Source organism: Argiope bruennichi, chromosome 9 (genome assembly GCF_947563725.1).
Source record: "Argiope bruennichi chromosome 9, qqArgBrue1.1, whole genome shotgun sequence".
Classification (NCBI taxonomy): Eukaryota; Metazoa; Arthropoda; class Arachnida; order Araneae; family Araneidae; genus Argiope; species Argiope bruennichi.
In genome coordinates, this window is record NC_079159.1 from 93,400,476 (window position 1) to 93,421,391 (window position 20,916).

General features: G+C 27.8%; 2 protein-coding genes across 4 annotated transcripts in view; one reads left to right on the forward strand and one right to left on the reverse strand.

Annotated features, from left to right (window-relative positions):
* The window catches only part of LOC129984563 (transmembrane protein 135-like), a 28,178-nt gene extending 19,509 nt beyond the window's left edge, over positions 1-8,669 (forward strand). The window contains exons 10-14 of the mRNA XM_056094479.1: positions 1,101-1,268; positions 2,444-2,584; positions 4,080-4,178; positions 4,278-4,345; positions 6,609-8,669. Coding sequence (XP_055950454.1) covers positions 1,101-1,268; positions 2,444-2,584; positions 4,080-4,178; positions 4,278-4,345; positions 6,609-6,750 — 618 coding nt within the window. The 3' untranslated portion in view covers positions 6,751-8,669. The remainder of the gene's footprint in view (positions 1-1,100; positions 1,269-2,443; positions 2,585-4,079; positions 4,179-4,277; positions 4,346-6,608) is intronic.
* Positions 8,670-18,445: 9,776 nt separating this feature from the next.
* The window catches only part of LOC129984558 (uncharacterized), a 233,463-nt gene continuing 230,992 nt past the window's right edge, over positions 18,446-20,916 (reverse strand). For all 3 annotated transcript variants that reach the window (XM_056094467.1, XM_056094468.1, XM_056094469.1), the window contains one exon: positions 18,446-20,572. In XM_056094467.1, the coding sequence (XP_055950442.1) occupies positions 20,405-20,572 (168 nt within the window). In that variant the 3' untranslated portion in view covers positions 18,446-20,404. The remainder of the gene's footprint in view (positions 20,573-20,916) is intronic.

Consider the following 20,916-nt stretch of genomic DNA (forward strand, 5'->3'; position numbering starts at 1 on the left):
TTGTAAATTTGCTGCTAAAATTATTTCTAGTAAAATTAAAAAATGGGTGTGAAATGGGCAAAGTATGCCACTAAATGATAATATAAGAATTGCACTAATATGGGTTCTAGTTGGAAAGAATAAGATTAAGGATCAAACAATGCAATATGGCTTTAGAGGAAAGTAAATTTTTGGAATGTTCAAATTACAAAAGTATTTGGAAGAAGGCATTAGAATGGCCTAAATAGCATGCTGTTATTGTGGTCTATGCACCTGATTTAAAAATGATGTTGGTGGTAAAATTTCTCCATAATTATTTTCCAAAAATATTTTTATGCGTTATTTATAACTGCTCCATTCATGACAACTAAGTCTGATATCTTTTTTTTTGTTTCATCAATATTTTTATGAAATCTATAAATTATATAGTCCTCTAAGATAGTAAAAATATTAAGGAATATATTCTTTAAATTCAAAGATTATGATTGCTAATTTTTAATTTTTTTACCAGTATATTTAATTAATATATTGCTGAACATAATATTTTTTGCTGCACCATTTTAATATTAAACTTTCATCTCACTTTGAAGTTTAAAATTACTGTAGTTGGAGAATTATAAATATTAAATTATACACTAACAATTCAATTGAAATTAAACATACCCATTATTTACTGTGAACTTCTGGTTGACAAAGTTTGTTAATACTTTATTAATAATTATGCTAGAAAGAGAAATTGAAATAAATATACATATATGATAAATACACAAAAATATATGTATTGTATATATGTATAAATATACATGTATTGTGTATGAAATATGCATACATATATTGTGTATGAAATAAATATAATATGTAAAAAGAATGCAGGAAAAACTGTTGCATTACATTCTTCTATTAAATATTTGAAGATATATATATTCCATTTTATACATGATATTAATAAATTAAAAAAAATAAAATAAACATTTTAATGGAAAATTTGAATTAAAATGGACATTGTTACGTTTCAAGATATAGTTATCATTAAAAATGAAAAATTGTAGTTTGAATATACTTAAAATGTAATATGTTTTAATTGAAATATTCTAATATACTGTTATATTTCTCTATTATAGGGCTTCTTACGGCCTTTTCTAATAGGATATCTAGCTTTCTCAGGGATTCGTTGTTTTTCAATGAGCAAAAGACTGCTGCACAATCCTTCATTTTTATTACGTTTGCTGACTGAAAAGAAGACGTTAAATCTTGGATTATTTCTAGGTGGTTTTGGAGGAACTTTTAGGGTAAAAAGATTTTTTTATTAGACTGTATTTTATTTTCTTATAAAATTTATTTTATTACAATAATGTGTTGCCAAACTCTGATTTTTTATTTTAAAATTATTTCTCAGATGACTACTTCTTCAAAATTTAAGGTTTATCTAAAATTTCAATGATTTCAAATAGATCATTTTTAAATGTTTATATTTTGTAAATTATCACATTTTTTATTACTTCTTCTACATATAAGAGTTTTTTTTAATATTATAGCTTGTGATATCCTTTGATAAAATTATGCAGATTTTTTTTAATTGCAAATAATTAACACCACACTCTTTATTCATTTTCTACAGAGTTATTTAATTAGTATTAAAGTTAAGTTACTGATGGTATCTTAATTTATGATATATTGTGAAAATGACAATTAACAATAATTAATTATAGAATTGTATAATAATGAGATATGATTCAAATGGCACTTAATTTTTTGTCCACCTTAGAAAAGCATAAATAATAAAAACACATAGGGTTTTGATTATTTATGAGTTATTTCTTCAGTAATGTTAACAAATTATAAAGTAAAAAGTGTGTAAAGTAAAGTAAAGTATATATATATATATATATACTTTACTTATATACATATATATGTAATTTATTAACAGCTAGAGATAGATTTGAAAACTCTCCATTGGAAAAAATGGTTTAAATGATGTAAATAACTGTATTTTATTTTATTCGAGCCAATATATGTACTTCTCACAAAATTATAAATTCTAAATTTTTATAATTTTCCTCTATCTTAATTCAAGATTTTTCTACCCTTCTATTAGTATTCTATTATGTTTCTAATTACTCTGTAAATCCTTATTTTCTATTATCCTGTCAATTTACAACATTTATATAATATACAAAGTAAGATTAAATAATCCATTGGTAATTTAAAGGAACACAGATCTTTTACTATGATTTGAAAGGATGGGAAATTACTTTCCTATTTATGCATTAAATTCTTATTTAATGCATAATCTTTAGAGGTTTGTATTTATTATTAATTTACTTAACATTTATCTGAATTTTAAATAGTATGATTTTGAAATTTTTGTAACATAAGTCTGATTTTGCTTTCTTGCATTTCTGAGTTTATTTCAAACATGAAATTTTGTAAATAAAAATTTGGTAATTATTTACATTTTTTTTAGTTTATTAATTGCTTATTAAGATGGGTGTTCCAAGAGGATAGACCTATATATGCTATTCCAGCTGCATTTTTGGGTGGTCTCTTTATGAAGTTCTTCCCAAGTTCGACACTATCACTCTACCTCATGTGGAAATTAATAGAGGTTTGTATTTATTATTTAAATTTAACCTATATTTTTTGTTTAAATATCTTGTATTTAAAGGCAATCAATTCCAGTAGATTTTAAGATTGCATTGAATAAATTTTGTTTAAATATTTAATTAATGCAAACTTTTTCAAAAATTCTTTGTATAAAACAAATATTTATTCGATTAAAAGATATTAAGTATGAAAATGCTACTGTTGACTAAAATGAAACAGATTCCCCCCCCCTTCTCATTTATTAAAAATTATATTTCCTTCAAATTTAAATCTATTTTGTTGTTAGGATTCTTCAAAATAAACTTAACTATTAGAATAAATTTTTTCCCCTTAAAAAATACTATGTATTTTCTTTTATGAATTTCGTTGTTTGGTAATTTTACCTAAAATAAGAATTTTAGGAAAATGCTCTTGAAATTTATCCCCGAAAGTCACTTGCTTCTTTTAATCTGTATTGAATTACCCCTACCCTAACTTGCTGTTCGAGTAGATCTGAATGAAGCAAAATTTGGGAACCAGAACTGGAGTGTTAATAAAACAATTTAATCATCAGCCATATTTATTGACCATGACACAACTTCTCTTATGAGAAGTATATTCTTTCAATGCAATGGAGGTAACTCAGTCTCACAAATTTGCTATATTCTCAAGGAAAGTGAGACTATCCTTACTTATATGGCAGCTTTTCTTCCTATTATTCTGCTTACTCCTCTTTCTTGTGAGAATAAAAGAAATGGCAACACGAGGTCAATTTTGTAGAAGTTTTTATATATTAGAAAGCTGAAATTTAGCAGTGTTTTTATTAAAATTGACCTTCAATGACAAACTTTAAAATTATGAGTCAAGTGAAATAATGAACTACGTATTATCAACAACGAATTAAGAAATGTCTTATGATATATGCAGATTATTTAATTACAATGTTTGTTGTATTCTAGTTAAGTAGTAACGAGATGAAATTCAAAAATGCATTTAAAGTTTATGAGCAGTAAAAATTTAGTCAGAAATAATTTTATCTTCACTTAATTTTTGAAATTTTAATACAAATCTAAAAGAGCAAATAATCATAATTTTTTTTTCTGTGAATACAAATGTGTTCTAAAATTGTTTTTTATTGAATCAATCACAATTTTCTTTTTTTATTTTATTAATTAGGATATCATTAGACTAAAATACATTATCATTTATTCTTATTTTTCTGAATGACTTTCACATTTATCTCTAGATTTATAAATTCACACTATAATATGTACAATCCTTTTAGTTTAAAAATTAAATTATTTTATATCATAGAGAATCCTGATAGAAGTATATGAAATATCAATAAATGAATAATCTCTAAAATTGGAAAAAGTAAATTAAATAATTCTTCCTCAGATGAACAATATCATACTCAGAACTGTATATTTTGCATGTCTATATATGGCAACTATAAATTTTGAAAAGTATATGATTTTTTTTTTTCATCATAAGAAATATTGATTGTTCTTTTTCAGAACGGGTATTTATTAGGCATAGAAGAAGGTGTACTACCTAAAATAAGAGGATCTATGTTAATGCTTTATGCAGTTTCTACAGCCTTCTTGTTTTATGCGGTAAGAGCAATGTTTGCTTTTGATTAAAAAATATGCTGGGCTAAATGATGCTGTTAAATCATTTTTATGTTTTCAATTAATTTTTATTTTTTATTTTAGGCTGTTCTGGAGCCTCACAATTTAAAGCCAGCTTATTTGAAATTCCTTACTAGGCTAACTCATAACAAGTAAGTTTATATATATAAGAATAAAGTGAACAATATAATTATTCAAATTATATTGTCTTCAGATATTTTATGTACTGGGGCAAATAATGCAAATTTTTTTTGCTCAAGTTGATGACATTTCAAAAGAGAATAGAATCATACTTTATACATTTATAAGGTGTTGATTCTAATCATGGCCCAATAGCTTATTTAGGTTAATTGTAATTAATAATAAGTTATAATAAACAATTAAAAGTCAGAACTAGATAAATTATTTTAGGTGACAAAAAAATTATATTTTGTATTGTTTGATAGAATAATTTAATTCATTGATTTCATAACTTAAAATAGAAGTACATTAGTCGAAGCGTAAGTGTGCCTATTTTTAAAAACTAAGCAGCATCAAAAAGAATCTATTTTAAAGGTATAGATGAACTGAATTTATCTCATAATATTCTGTTATATACTTTGCAATTATATTCCATGACAAATTTATATGTCTGCAGAAAAGTTTCCAAATTAAGTTAGATCATGAAAATTTACAGATATTATGAAATTAAAATGTTATATTTGTGTTCTTGAAATAGAATAAATTAAAATTTATGATATACATAATCATTTGATTTTAAAATATTTGACAAAATCATGCCTCTTATTGAGTTTGTCTCTAAGCAGAATTAATAGCATTCTGAGAATTATTAAATTCTAAATATGTTTTTATTGTATTATTTGTGTTGATTAATTCTCAAAATATTTTTAAAGTTTTAAAAGAATTTTTAGAATAATAGATGATTTCCCATTGTAACACTTTTTGACTTTGTTTTATTTCATTTCATAAAATTCTTGGTACAAGATTTTGTCTTTTTTTTTAGAAAAGTGTATTTAAAGATAAAATAAGAAGCTTACTTTTTTTTTAAACAATTTGTATGTGAGGTTTGAAGATTAATTTCAGAATATAAGCTAGTACTGATTAGTATACTATTAACACTAGCTTACAGTATCAGTACTAATTAGCTAGTATTTCTATATATTTAATACAAATAAATATTGTTTGTACATTTCTTATAAATATTATTTTTGACACTTTTATTAGTATACTGAAAATTAAAAGTTTTTATTTTAATTAGTTTTACTTTGTTACAATAAATATTATAAAATTTAATTTTAAATTCCCCCCCTCAAATTTGCTACAGATGACTCCACACCTATGAAGTTTAATATTTAGTTTTATTATTTGATTAATTGATAATTAAATTATAAAATATAGAATGCTGTATTGTCATTAAGGAACACAAGTGTGTGAAATTTTAAAACTCTTTTGTATCAGAAGTTAGTGAAAAATCTATTACAAAAATCCATCTTTACAAACCTGAAATAAATATTTCATAAAAATGTATAAAATGTATGTGACATTCAAGAAAATATACGAGAATATGTTGAATGGCATTTGGCTATTTTTGTCACATGGCCATTACATCACAATATGTGAATTAACAACATTTCAGTTACCATTGTCATTTTTTACTTTCTCATATGTGAAGTATACAAAGAGAAGGTATTGTAATCTTCAAAAAAAAAAAAAAAAAAAAATCAAACTCGAGAATTTGATGAATTTATACATTTTAGACTCCCCTGAGCCCGAAAAACATATTTTTGGAATTATACCTGCTTGTGAATACGATAACTCAAAACGCTCTTGATCTAGATGGATTAAATTTGGTATATCATCTTTATGCCAAATTCGTATATTTCTATCAAATTTTGAGCGAAATCTGTTTGGAGGAAGTTTGAAAACGTATGAAAATTAACATAATTACAAAATGAAAAGAATTAGATTTAAAAAAAAATTAGTGCACAGATGCATCACCTAAAGTATCATCTGTATCAAATTTGTAACCAAATCTGTCAAGGAAGTTGACCGTTTGTTGATCTATACTTTCATAAATATTTAAACGCTATGACTTAAATAAATATATGGCATTTGGTATTTGATTTTATTACCACAATTGTAGTTCTGTGGCAAATTTTGGTCCCAATCAATTGAAAAAAAAATGTCCAAAATACATTCGTTTTTCTTTTGTATTAATCGTATCCCAGCGATGAATAGTGGAAGACTGCACATTAATATGCTCTTATGCAACAATTGTCCGTTCGTTTTGTATTAATAATACAAAAATACATTTATTAGAGAGTCTGCTAGAATGTTTTGGATTACTGTTTCTGCTGGTTCATTTTAGTTAAAAGTGTATTCCTAATTTATTTATTTATTATTATTATTTTACAGAATTGGAGAAATCAATCGCCATGTTTTGGATATTTTTGGTACTCATGCTTCTAGAATATATTCAGATTTCTGGCCAGAACTCGATTTAAAGCACACTAGCCGAGTGTTTCAAGAAAGTGTGTTGCTATGGTTGATTCATTAATAGAGAACCATTCTATTTAAAAGAAAGCTATTTATTTTGTTTAAGAACAGAGACTATTGCTGTGCCTTTGTAATATCACTTACTGAATTTTGGTACTGTACAAAGCTCTTATAGTATTTTATTAAGAAGTATTTTATATGTAATTTATGAATATGGGAAAATCATTATTTGTATATTAGTACGTGGGTCATTTTTTGAATGGCATGGAATATTTAACATTATTTTCTGTTACTTTCTTAAAATGTTTATCATAAACTTGTTAAATGAGAGAGCACTGATATATAAAATATATTGTGGTTAGCTAATCGAAACCACATATTTATGCTGGTAATTTAATAAAAAGATATTTTTTAAATGATTAATATTGAATATCTTGTTCTTCTTAAAACAGTGTGTAACATCACGTCACTTTTTTAATACTGATACGTAGTTGTAGGAAACTCAATGTGAAGCATCAATAATCAGTTAAAATACTCTTGAATTAATTATAAATGTCAGCAATAATTTTATAAAAAATGTTTTGTTATTTTTGTATGATTTTTTTTTTTTTTGTGCGTGTTTCATTTTTTCATTTATCAGTGTCTTATATTGTTTTTACTGTGTCCAAAAAATTTTAATTTTCTCATTTTTCCAACTCATTTTCTTTTTAAATGGTCAGCTAGTAATTTATTTGCATTAATTACTCATTCTTTCCATTGTTTTTTGTTTGGTTCTGTACATTCCAATGACACATTTAATGGAACTTAATTACTCAATTGGGAAATAACTCCAAATTATAAATTTTGAGATACAGCTGTATTTTAAGATTACTTCAAAAATATTTATGTACATGCATTCAAAATAAATTATTATACAATAAGCGGCTTATTATATAATAGATTGGAGTTTTGTTCATTCCTAATAATAGATTACATATATTTAGATATAGTTTGCAATGGTAAACTTAGAATCCATAAACTAATAGTTGTTTCCCAATTGTGTAACTAAATTCAAGTATCAATGCAATGAATATAATTGTGTTAGATTTAAAGCAATATTATAAAATAATTTTTTTTTAGGTAGACTTTTAAAAAAGCATTGTTAAATAATGTTATGTTTATTTCAATTTTCAAGTTCTAAATGCGCAACTATTATTTTTATGTGATAAATTTTTTTTCATAGAACTATTATTCATATTTTTTAAATTAAATTAGGATTGATTTGCTGAAAAAAAAATTTATACCTAGAAATCAAAAATTATTTTAGGTTATATAATGATTAGATTAGATTATTTTGTGGTGGAAATTTCAAAATGTGTAGCTAATACAGCATTAAGTATGAAAAAAAAAAAAAAAAAAAAAAAAAACCTGTTATTGTTTTAGCAATATTTTTTTTAAATTTTATTTTAGGAGTGTATGAGCTATAGGACAAGAGATATAGTGCTTCATATTTATTATATTAGTTTTTCAGTTTTCCTTCTATAAATAATGTTAATGCATACCATTTTATTTTGAAAAAAATTACAAAGAATTTTCATTGTAATCAATAAATATATTTACTTTCACAGGTTTTATGAATTGAGACTAATTACTTTAACAATGAATTATTTTATCACCTTAAAAGATATGGTTAAATTTGTTCCTGAGATTATATAATTGCTTGATATTATGTTTGTGTTATGTTATTTTTTCCTTTTATTGTTTGTACTTAATATCTTTTTTTCCAATGTTGTCCAATTTGTTTGAAGTTTGTCTCTAGTATACTTTAAGGAAGTGGTATCCAGTTTTTGTACAAGGATAAAAAAAATTATTCATTGTATTTAGCTGTGATAATATTAAAATATGTTTCCTGTTCATATATTTTTATAAATGGAACCATCATAAATTGATTCCAAGTTTTTATTTTTACTTAAAAAAATGCAATAAAGTATTATTATTTAACAGAGCATTATTTATATACATATTTGCTATTTTTATTTTTTTCATTTGCTTTGGTTTTAATCTGGTTAAGTAAATGAATAAAATTTTAGAAATATATGTAATGTTTTCCTCATTTGTCATTAATATAGCATGAAAATCTTTTTTAAAAAAATGTTGAAATAAAGATATTATATCCATCTGGAAAATATTCAAAGAAGAAGGAATAGTAAAATTTTAATTTATAGAAATCATTTTAGAAAGCAATGTATATTTTTATATTCAGGGCCAAATGAAGGAAAAGAAAACATAGGTAGGTGAGTTACAACTTTATATAAAAATTTAAAATTAAATAAGCAATAAAAAAGTTAAATGGAAAGAAATTTGGTCTTATAAAATAATATAATAGGGATAATGTGCGTAAAAAAATGTATTTAATATCCTTGCAACACACATGAGCATAAATCTAATAACAAAATAGTGAAAACTTGGAGATATTTTGAAAAATTTTATTAAAATTAGAGGAAAAAATTGCAGAAATGATCATTATTTTAATTTTGAAAAAAAAAAAAAAAAATCAGCTAAAATTTGGAGACAATTTTTTTGGGAAACACATACTACCCTAGGAATAAAGACGTTCCAGTTTTGGTAATACTAGGTATGATGGACTGTTAATAGAGCGTTTTGATTAATTTTCACATTAATCATGTTGCATCACACACATATCGAAATTGTATAGATTATATACCAGTCTGTTGATATTATTATATTTAAAAGTTACTATTTGTTCTAGTTATTATCAAATTACAAGATTTCTTCCTGGTATAAAACGTTAAGAAACATTTTGTCCTGTATGCATGATCAAAAAAGGAAGGAAGGTGCAAAGAATAAACTTTTGTTTATTCTTTAACTTTTCCTTTTTTTGATGGTGTTTTCCCTTGTTTAACCTTTTCTTTTTTGATGAAAAATATTTGATATTTAAAGTCAGATTAATATCCTGGATATAGTTTCTTTTAATTTTAAAGACAATTTTCCTGATACATTTAGAGATTACATGGACTAAATACACAAAATTATTAATACAATTAAGAGAAGAGAATTATAAATACAATTAAGAGAAATGAATTATTATCAATATTACATATTGGAACAAAAAAAACAAAACCTCTGAATTCAGCAAAGCAATATACTTAATTATTTTATAAACTTAATACAGTATATTTTGAATTTCATAGTCTATGAAAGTTTGAGTTAGTTTGTACTAATATGAACACATTTAAAAATGAATTAGCTGCTAGAAATCAGATGTGATATTGAATATTCTATTATTTTAAAAAATAACTATAAAAATGTGAATTATATCACTATTGTATTGCACTCATAAATCAGTTTTATTAAAATTCCTAAAATAAAATCAAAAAATAGTAATCCTTTCTCTTGCAAGGTGTGGCAGAAACTTTTCTGCAGTAACTAAATAAAGATACGATACGATTTTTCTAATAATAACGAATGTTGGATGAAATTTTCAAACATTTATATTTTATATTTATTATAAGATTTATCGCTGTTGTTCTGGCTTTATTCAAAATATTGACCCTTTAATTATCAATTTTTAATGGATTTAAAATATGAGTGAAACACAAAACTCGTTAGTAGTCAAATGATTAAGGCAATCATAAAATAACATTAAATTTATTAATAGACTATAATAAGCTTCAATGTTGCACCGAGAAATTATTTTTTATTCTACTATTGATAAATAAGAAAAAATGCCCCGGTTTGCTTTATAATGAATTAATTAATTAAATGGCCCATTAAAGTAAACAAATATTTAACTGCAAATTATTTTAATATTCTTTTTTAGTATGATAACTCTTGAAACAATGGCCTTTACATAAAGGAACCCTACAAGACGCTCACAAAAACGAAGTATCAGTGCGTATTTCATGACTTTTGCAGACTTTACAAGATTTTTGCGGGTACTTAGTCTTTCCCGCTTCAGGATTCTTTCCAAGTAATGCGTTTTTATATCACCTGTAAGCCTATGAGGGGGATCATAGCGAGGGGGCGCTCGAACCGCTTGCTGCATAATTTAAGGGACTTTTACATTCTATATGACAAGTAATCCATTCCTTTGCTAAAGTTAATATTTTGAAAAAGTTATTTTAATAAAAGGATTTAGCTTACGATATACAATAAAAGAAATGAAAAAACTATAATGTACTAGAAAGAAGAATGTTTTTTTTAGTTCACTTGATTGACGACTGTTTCTTGTATACAGCCGACCACCCCGCCACCACTGAATGAGGCAGTATCGACAGGATTTGTTGTGGCCGACTGCTGCCTTTAACATAATCCATCCATATTACTAAAAAATTCTCCGAACTGGCATCCTCTTCGAGACGGTCGGACTTAAGCCACAGGTGGTAAATCCCTGACCTTCCTCTTCATCTTCCCCTACAATTGGCATCCTGTTTTAAGAGCAGCAGGTCAAGACTTTGAGAAAACCTTCTCAAAATCCTCTGTATTCTTCCAAATGTGCGTCCCGCAACAGAAGATAGGCAAAGTTTAAATTTTTGGTAAAAAATTGTCGATTTTCAACATCATGTCTTTTTAAGATTTTCTGGCACCATTAGTACTGAGCTTAAGTTATTATTTTCAAATTTTAGATTCCTACTTAGTTCCGAGACTTCTATAGATTTGTTTAAATAATAGTAAACAGTACCGATTCTTCCACAGAAACATTTATTTTCCTGAATTCTTCCAAATCTTTGGAAATATGTGGGAAATCTCCCATATCCTGATATAATTGGATTATCAGTAGATGGCATTTTCTTATTTTTATTTTTGGATTAGAAATAAAGTCATAAGTTACTCTTCCTTTTGTGGATATATACCACCTGTCAAACCATTATAACTTTATTTCTTCTCTTATTTCCCATTTTAAAACACTATTTGATTTGGAGACAATCATATCAACACTCTCTTTCTGTGCCACCAATTTCGCACACTGATCCGCCTTTTTATTACCATATATTCTAATATGGGCCTTAACACAATATCCACTTGTTAATTTTTACATTTTTTCTTTTGTCTTCCAAATTTCTCTATAAAAATTGTGAGATTATTGTATGGCTTGTAGGACAGACTGAGAATCCTTGATTAACGACTGTCGGTGGAATGAATATCTTGAAAAGTATTGCCGAGCTAAATCGAAACCTTTCACGAATTGGTTGTGTTTTGTTATGCAGTTCGGCTTGCAAATTATTTCCTCTGTTTTTCTATTCTTTTTACCAGTTTCATCAATATCATTGTTGTGTATTGTCGATATCATTTGAACTTTCCGGTTCCCTTTCCATTTAAGAACCATGACTTCATCTTTCAGCCGAAAATCGATTTCACCTAACTTCAATTTTTGCCTACTTAGCTATTTCGGGAATCCTCTGTGGTTTTTGTTTTTCTTTTTCAGAATTATGCTTCAAACACGAAGCAAAGATTTGGAAGAATGCATGAAAATAAATGCATCTATGGAAGAATCGGTACTGTTTACCATTATTTGAAGGAAGGCATAGAAGTCTCGGAACTAAGAAAGAATCTAAAAGCTGAAAATAATGACTTAAGCTCAGTACTAATGGTGCTGGAAAATCTTAAAACACTGAACGACATGATGTTGACATTCAACAATTTTTTGCCAAAAATTTAAACTTTGCCTGTCTTCTGTTGCGGGACGCATATTTGGAAGAATGCAGAGGATTTTGAAAAGGTTTTCTCAAAGTCTTGACCTGCTGCTCTTAAAACAGGATGTCAAATATAGGGGGAGATGAGGAGGAAGGACCACCTGTGACTTAGGGTTAACCGCCACTTCGCACATTATTGTATCGTGAAATTTGTACTTCATGATTTCACCTGGATTGCGAACTCGAAATGAGAGATGGCTATAATTCGGTATTGCAGCCTCGTCAATGAATCGTTCCTGTTCAGGTTTGTACACGGTATTAAACTTGTTTAAAAAATAATTTACGAATGATTACCAGAAAATTGCAGGAACCGCAAGATATGGTGGAACCTATTTCGTGTCATTAGTTTTGGGAAAAAAGGTATTGAATCTGTTGACCAGTAGTCGTTTAAGATGTGTTTTTTTAAACCTGTCCCATTAGTATAATTAGCGCTAGAAATTTTTTGATTTCGAGTATTGTATATTGACGCATTTAGTTTCTTTTTGGTATTTATATCCTTGGAAATAATATTTGTTAGTTTCTTTTGCAACCATCTCAATAAGATCATTACCAATAAAAAGGCCGGCAGTTTCTTTAATACTTTGAGGGTCTATTTGGAAAAATTTTGATGCCTTGATTGCTCCTGAAAGTTTCTAATTTTCTTTTGGTTTTATATTTTGTCCGGTTGATATCACTAACATCTAATTCACCCTCAGATTACTTGTCCTACATTTATTCCTTTTGAGCTCACCATTACTTCATTATCTGTTTCATTATCACTAACAACTTCATTGGATTGATCTCCGATATCAGAAAATCTGTCAGAATATACTGTATTTTTTTCCTTTTATTATCGCTTTCGGTTTCCTAACAATTGTACAAAACTCATCAGAATATATTTCTTTGGTTTCATCGTCGCATCCTGTATCCATGGCAACGGTATATTTTAATGAATGGTGGAAATATCTCTCAGAATATACAGTCCAAAAGTAGAGAAATTCACTAACTACAACAAAACTTCGAAAAGTTCATGATCATCTTCCTAAAATTCAGAATATCAACGGTGGTGCTTTAACTTAACAAAATTGTATTATTCTCTATTTAATCGTTCAATAGTTTATTTTCAAGCACACGCATTTAAACTCTTCATATGACGTAACAGTAACTGCAAAAACGTAAAACTACGCCAACCGTAAAACTGAAATGGAACTGGAGAATGGCGTAAATTGACGTCAGAGCCGAATCGGAACCTGAGGTGGAATTGACAACAGCCCGAACTAGAAGCAGAGAATAGAATGACTTCCATCCACGTCAATGCTTGCGAGCATGTTGATACATTTGGGCATATAATGAACGTTAGGAAGAAAGGACAATTCGAAAAATTGATTTAAAAAATTGTGCTCGAGATGTATTTTTTTTTCAAATGATACGATTCTGTAAATAGGTTTTATTTATTTATTTATTTTATTTCCTTGGGGCACTTTTTATAAAACTTCCTAAAAAAAGAAATTAGCTTTTCAGATTTTTTTCCCGGATTCTACTTCCACTGTTTTAGAAATTAAAATTCATGAATTTTAAATCTAATTAAATTTAATGAAACCATTGCAATACTCACAATTATTTTATTTTGCTTTTTTTCTTCCATTTTCAAATTTCGACGAATTTCGTTATTCTGAAATCAAAGGAATGACAAGAATTATTTAACACTGTCAGATTTTTTCTTTTCTTATTCCGATTGCACAAAAGTTTCCTGCTTAATATAATTAAGTTAAGTTTGAAAATACCTTTATTCATAACAGCAAATATTAAAAAAAACTGTTCATAATAACCAGCGGTAGCGGTCACTTTAAAACTTTCTTAGCATACTTTCTAATAAAGATGTTATCCCAGTGAACGCCTTGCATGGTTTTGGCATACAATAGTTACGAAATATTAACTGTGGCGATTGTGACAGTGGTAAATTGACGTGAATTTAGTATTTTTGCTAAATCTATCGTGTCTTCTTGATGAGTGATTTGGCGATTAATCCCTGGCATGCCGTTAATAGTGTCCGGAAATCGAATCTACATTTCGGATGCGTTTTTCTCAAACGATTGAAACAAAAATTTATTACAAAAAACATTTAAATTAAAAAAAATCGCATATCAGATTTGATATATTTAAGTCAATGCATTTTTAGGCTATCGCGTTTGCATGTTTCTGAAAGTACTGACCGACAAACGGTCAACCCCTTTTTGGATTTGACTCAAAATTTAATACACTGAAGATGTTCTATATTAGATATAGACATCTATACTGAAATCTGTGCATTCAATTTTATCTATCTAGCTCTCTTCGTTTTGTAGTTATTGTGCTATCTTGTATTCGAACAGACGTTCAGACATATTACGTTTAGACATAGACGTTTACTTCCTTTGAAAGGATTTTGCTCAAAGTTGGACAGAAAACTACACACTTTTATGTTCGTATACCAAATATCATCTGTCTAGCTCAAAGCATTTTTGAGTTATCTTTGTCACAGACAGACAGATGGAAAAACATTTTCCAAAAAAGTGTTTTTCGAACTCAGGAAGGTGGAGATTCTCAAAATCTCGAGTTCGAATTTCTTTATAATTACAATACTTTCTCTATAATTCGTACACGAGAAAGTAAAAAATGCTCAGACTTCTTCTATTTAAGTCACTACATTTAATTTTCTTTAAAATTCCAGCAAATATTTAAAACGTAAACGATTGTTGACCTCGCAAGAAGTAGATACACCTCTAAAAAAATTATATTTAGATGTTCGATCTTTAACGTATTGTTGACTAAACTATTGCGTGGGTTAAGAAATTTTTCTTAAGCATGCAATGAAACGGAACCAGAAGTCATGCGATGTCTTTAGAGAGCAACGTTATGACAAAGATGTTATACGCCGTCTTTAGTCGATACTATGTTAAAGATTTTGTTGAATTTCGAGATGGTTCTTTACTATTTACGATATGTTTGAACGCATCTGATCACGTGTCATGTTTGGTACATTACAATACTGCAGGTGAAAACTTTGGAATTTAAGCAACAAATGGAATTACAAGATTCAGAGTTTACTGCCAGTGATGGATGCTTAGATCGCTTTAAAAATACGATTCGGCATTCGCCAGATTACCGTGTAGGGAAGCATTATCGGCTGATAAATAGGTTGTACTTGTATTCAAAGACCATCTTTTCAATCTTATAGAAAAAGAGGGAATTTGTGGGAAGCAGTTATACATCAGCGTTGAGGCAAGTTTAAATTATAAGATGTTCCCTGCAAAAACACTTGCATCGAAAAAAGAAGCCGCTGTACCAGGATACAAGAAAAACGAGTCAGCATTTTGTTTTGCAGCAATGCAACCGACAATCAGAAGCTAAGGTTGAAGTTAATAGGAAAATCTAAAAAAAAAAAAAAAATGCTCTAAAAAGAATTTAGAGCTTTTTAAAACACACACACACACACACACACACACACACACACACACACACACACACACACACACACACACACACACACACACACACACACACACACACACAAACAAATCTGGAATCACTACTTGTACATTACATAAATAAGTAAATAAAAAGATTGGATGAATTCAGAAAATTTTGAAACTTGGTTTCAAAATAAATTCATACCAACTGTAAAAAAAATCCGAAAAACAACAATTTGCCAAGAGAAACTCGGTTAATTATTGACAACGCACCTTTGCATCCCCTATCCCACTGATGAACTCGCATATGGGGATATCAGAGCTTTATTTTTACCTCCTAATGTAGGAGCTGTTTGTCAGCCCATGAACCAAGGAATCCTTGAACAGCTAAAGAAAAAATATCCCCGACATCTTCTCAGTTCATTGATATTAGCGACTGAAGAAAAAGTAACCACTCTGAAAAAAGCTGACATGCTAGGTGTCATAAGGTGGTCGTCGGGAGCACCAAACATATCAATTATAAGGTCTTGGGAAAATTCTTTTGGACCATGAAAGTGGACATTCCAATCCTGAACAAATGTGCGAAACCAAAATGGAAGATAAAAACACCAAATTTGTGAATTTCCTAAAATTAAAATTTAATTGTTGCAAATTGTGCATTGCAATTAAATTTATTAAAAATAAAGAAAACATTGAACAGAAATGACATTGATATAAATATGAAGATTATTTTTTGAGTTTTTAATAATTCAAAAATCATTTTTGAGTGGTAATACTTTTGGAGGATATCGATATAATTTCCCATACGTAAATTATAGCTAATACCTATCCGGCGATATTCAAGTCTATTTTCGCGCTCGATTAAACTTTCGGCACCTATTTCTTGATTTCTTTTGCATCTTATTTCCTCTAAGTGAATGGAATTTTTGGTGAGCTCTATCCAGAAAATTTCTGATAATATTGTTCAGCTCCATTAAAGTAAAGCATTCAATTTTGTGCAGCTGTAAAAACGTTCAACGAAACAGCTTGAAACGTTCGTATAATGATTTTCTTAGATTTGACTGTTGCCATTTGACAGTATGTAATAAGAGCGATTTCTGTACTCCGAACGTTAGCGTTTTAAATATACATATTAAAATATTTCATTGTATTGAACATTCAGAATTATAATTATAGAAATAAAACATAAAAGCGAACATATTTTAAAAGAAAAAAAAAGGAAAAGAAGGTTTAATAAATATCGTTTGATTCATGTACAAGATATTGCCTTGATGGATGATAAACTCAATAAGAGGTATAACAATTGCCATAGAATATGATATTGCAAATGACGTTTAGTAGTTGAAAATCATAAAAGTACTTACATGGAATTTGCTGACTTTAGTGCAGCTATGATTCATGCATGATGGTAAGTCAAAACATTTTATATGTTTTGCAATATGTTTGAAATATGTTTTGCATCTCATTGTATAGCTAACTTCCATGCTTCCTGAAGTTGAACTGGAAGTGCCAGACCTATTGCATGGCCACCACAATCTCCAGATTTTAATCTCTTCGATTTCTTTCTTAAAAGCTACTTTAAATCATTCATTAATGAGATACAAGAGAATCTCATAAAACGGATCTTGCAGTGCCGGCCGGCATCAGCACTAAAGCATTAATCTTGAAAGAGTCTATCAACTGTTTCTCCGTAGATGTCCAATGACCTTCGAAGCCACTGCTTCGGATAGCTGCAGTAATAATTTCTCTTCGTTCTCCGCTTGGCAGCGAACTCTGCACCATACACTTTGTTGTAACTATACTATCAAATAAACAATTTTACGCCAATTGTGTGTTTTTTTTTTGTTATTAACGACGTTACAAAATACATAAGTGTTTTCACCGAGTGTGGTATGTATTATCCTATCTTATATCACCTTGTGGTGTATGCACCTGAATTATGGGGAAGAGAAGTTACCATATAAGTAAGCAGGTTCTCGCTTCTCCTAGTGAGATGGATAGTAGTGTGGATGTGTTGCCCACGCTTCCTATGGCGGATATTATCATTGACGATTGCTATGTACCAAACGCCTATTTTGTGACCAAATACAAAACAAGAGTTACTATTCACAGTGACAGTGACTCGTTTATTCAGATTGTTTCAAACAAGGTAAAGCAGTACTTTCACGAATTTCTATGTTCTGTGGTAAACCTTAATCTACTGGATGCGTATTGTCTTTGAAAGTGTCGCTGCTTCTCTTGAAGGTGGCCCTTAGTTTAAAAGTTTGTAAGATGTAATGTAGAAATACATGAATTTTAAATTATACATAAATATATGCATTACTTTTTCAATAATAATTTGTACCAATTTTCTTTCACTGAAAATGAAATGAATAAAAACTGCCTTTGTTTTACCCTCCTAAATTTTCTCTTTAATTGAAATTTCAAAATTCATAGGCAAGAATATTAGAATTCTCTTAGTAATTTGTAATTTCACAACTTAAAAGAATAGTTTTAAAATCTTTACAAATCAGTATTTCGAATAAAACAATCAAAAATCATTAACCTGATATGAAGTCTTTATGAAATATGGAAAAATTTGAAATGTCTGTCTCATGCAAACTTCAATACAAAAAGAAAGATCACACAGAATATATAAAATGGAATAAAGTATTTTTATTAGCCAACTTTTAATGTACATTTGGTATCTTTTTTTTCTTCGTTTTTCGAATTCAAAATCAACCAGCAAGAAACGCAATAATAAACACTTTAGCAGCAGTTTACACTAATTTCATATATATAACTTAAGATTCTAGAATCAATTTCGTCGCCCAGCACGATATATTACAAAAGGATGGATGCATTCAAACATTCGGTCCACATTCCAACACAATGTCCTTTCACGGAAAGAAATACACTACGATTGAATTATAAAATATTGGAATACACGTTTAATATTTTTTTATTTTTTGATCAAATACAAGTGATAGAAATTGATTATCAGAGAGTGCAAATTTTTATAATAATAGCTAAAGATAATTTGAAGTATTCATATACAAGAGGAAAATTTTCAATTTGTACAGAGATAAATTATCTTGTAAAATTTGATCTATATTTTAATTTTTTTTAAAAAAAATTAGTGGCTATATAGATGTGAAGTAATACATTATAGACCAAATTGAAATTTCAAATAATGGTTTTATGCACCAAGTATTTCAAAGCTTATAATGCCGATACAAATTTTGAATTTATAATAGAAAATTTATTTCGTGCGAAATATTTTGAATTACAGAAGTGAAAGTTCTGTATTTAGATGAAATTTATATATTGTTTGGTCTTGATTAAATATCGTATATGAAAGTAATATTATGCAAAAAATAAAATGGTTTAAGCTGTTTTAATTAATCAAATGCTTCATAATATTAATAAATATAGTTTTGAAATTCAATGAGACATTAAAATTTTTACCCTCTAAATGTTAATACAATGTCAAAAATAAATAAGAATATAGGGCCACAAAAAATATTGTAATTAAGGAAAAAATTCAAAAATTATTGTCTTTACAACTTTGTTATTGAAATACACCTCTTACAAAAATTAATTTGCTTATTATTATATTGAATTACATTCAAACAAGCAAGAAATTGCTTTGAAGAATATTTTCAAAAATTTAGTAAAATTTTTATATTATATACATTTTTTTTTCTTGTACTACAGAGAATTTTGGCAAATTCAGGAATTCAAAAACTCCTCATTAATTAAGTATATTTGTTGTAACTATATATATTAAATTATTTATCCATGTTTTATTAACAATCGAGTTTTCTAAACTCACAGAATTTTTAACACACAGTTTGATGGCCATAAACATCTTTATTAAAAGGATATATTTCGTTTATTTATATTTTATATTAACATCAAATTTCATTTAACTATTTTATAGTAGAATTATAAAGAGTAACACTGCCTATTTACATTATCATTCGGATATCAGGTACAGTAGATTTGTCAATCAAAGATTTATTTTAAGAAGATAGCAGACTTTCATATGCAGTATCTGAAAAGAAAGTCATTTTTGTTATTTATAATTAAAATTTGGCAGTTGAAAGTTTCATAATTTTATTTATTTTTACTGTGCAATCGAATTCTGTTTTCTTAATATTATTTATTTATTGATCGATTAATAGTACAGAAAATACAGATACAACCATAATAATTTTTTAGAAAAAGACACCAGTGTTATATTTTTAAAATATCGAATTAAATAGGCGTATCGTCTATCTAAATATAAAAAAGCAGCTTTCTTTCTCATATCATAAAGTGTACTTTCCGCTTCTGCTCTTTTCGTTTTTAATCCTCATAAGAATGTGAAATACAAATGCGAAAAAATACGTTTTAGCCACAAAACATTACCAAGAGTGCTGTACAGCACTATTACATTCGTGATTCGATATTACATATATATATTAGTTTGTTTTGGAGAATACACTTGTTTATAGACTCCCTCTACAGTCGAGATAATTTAAAAAATAGTCGGTTTTATAATATATACCCTTGTTGAGACTGAGCACTGGTACGATAAATAAATGCATCCATCGCGCACACATAGAGAGTATTAGACTGGAGTAACAGTTAATGTTTCTACATCGGAATGTGATGAAAAAGTCCTACGGTGTCTCGTCGTGTTGAGTTTGGGAGACAGAGGCAAGAGATGGGGCCGCTCCGCGGTTGACGACTGAGCAGGAGGGGTCTTCTTGGTGGAGGTCAGCGATCTCAGAGATTCCTGAGGGGGGAAGAAGCATATTTTAATATTTTGACACAAAAGATGAAATAATAAATATAAAATAACTATAAAGGATATGCAGAACAAAGTAATGGCTCACAGTATTTACAAAATAAAAAAGAGTAACTTACAATAATAGAAATAATAACATTTAATTTAATTATTTAAATTCAGATTTAATTTAAAACTGGAATATTGTCGACAAACAAACTAGAAGCTTAACGACCAATATCTGGATATTTATAATAACTAGGAACACCAGTCCCCCTGCTTCACCAATGGTCCGATATCGCCAATTTTTATTTCATAAGAAATCTCATGAGCCCTAGGTATGCCATAAACAG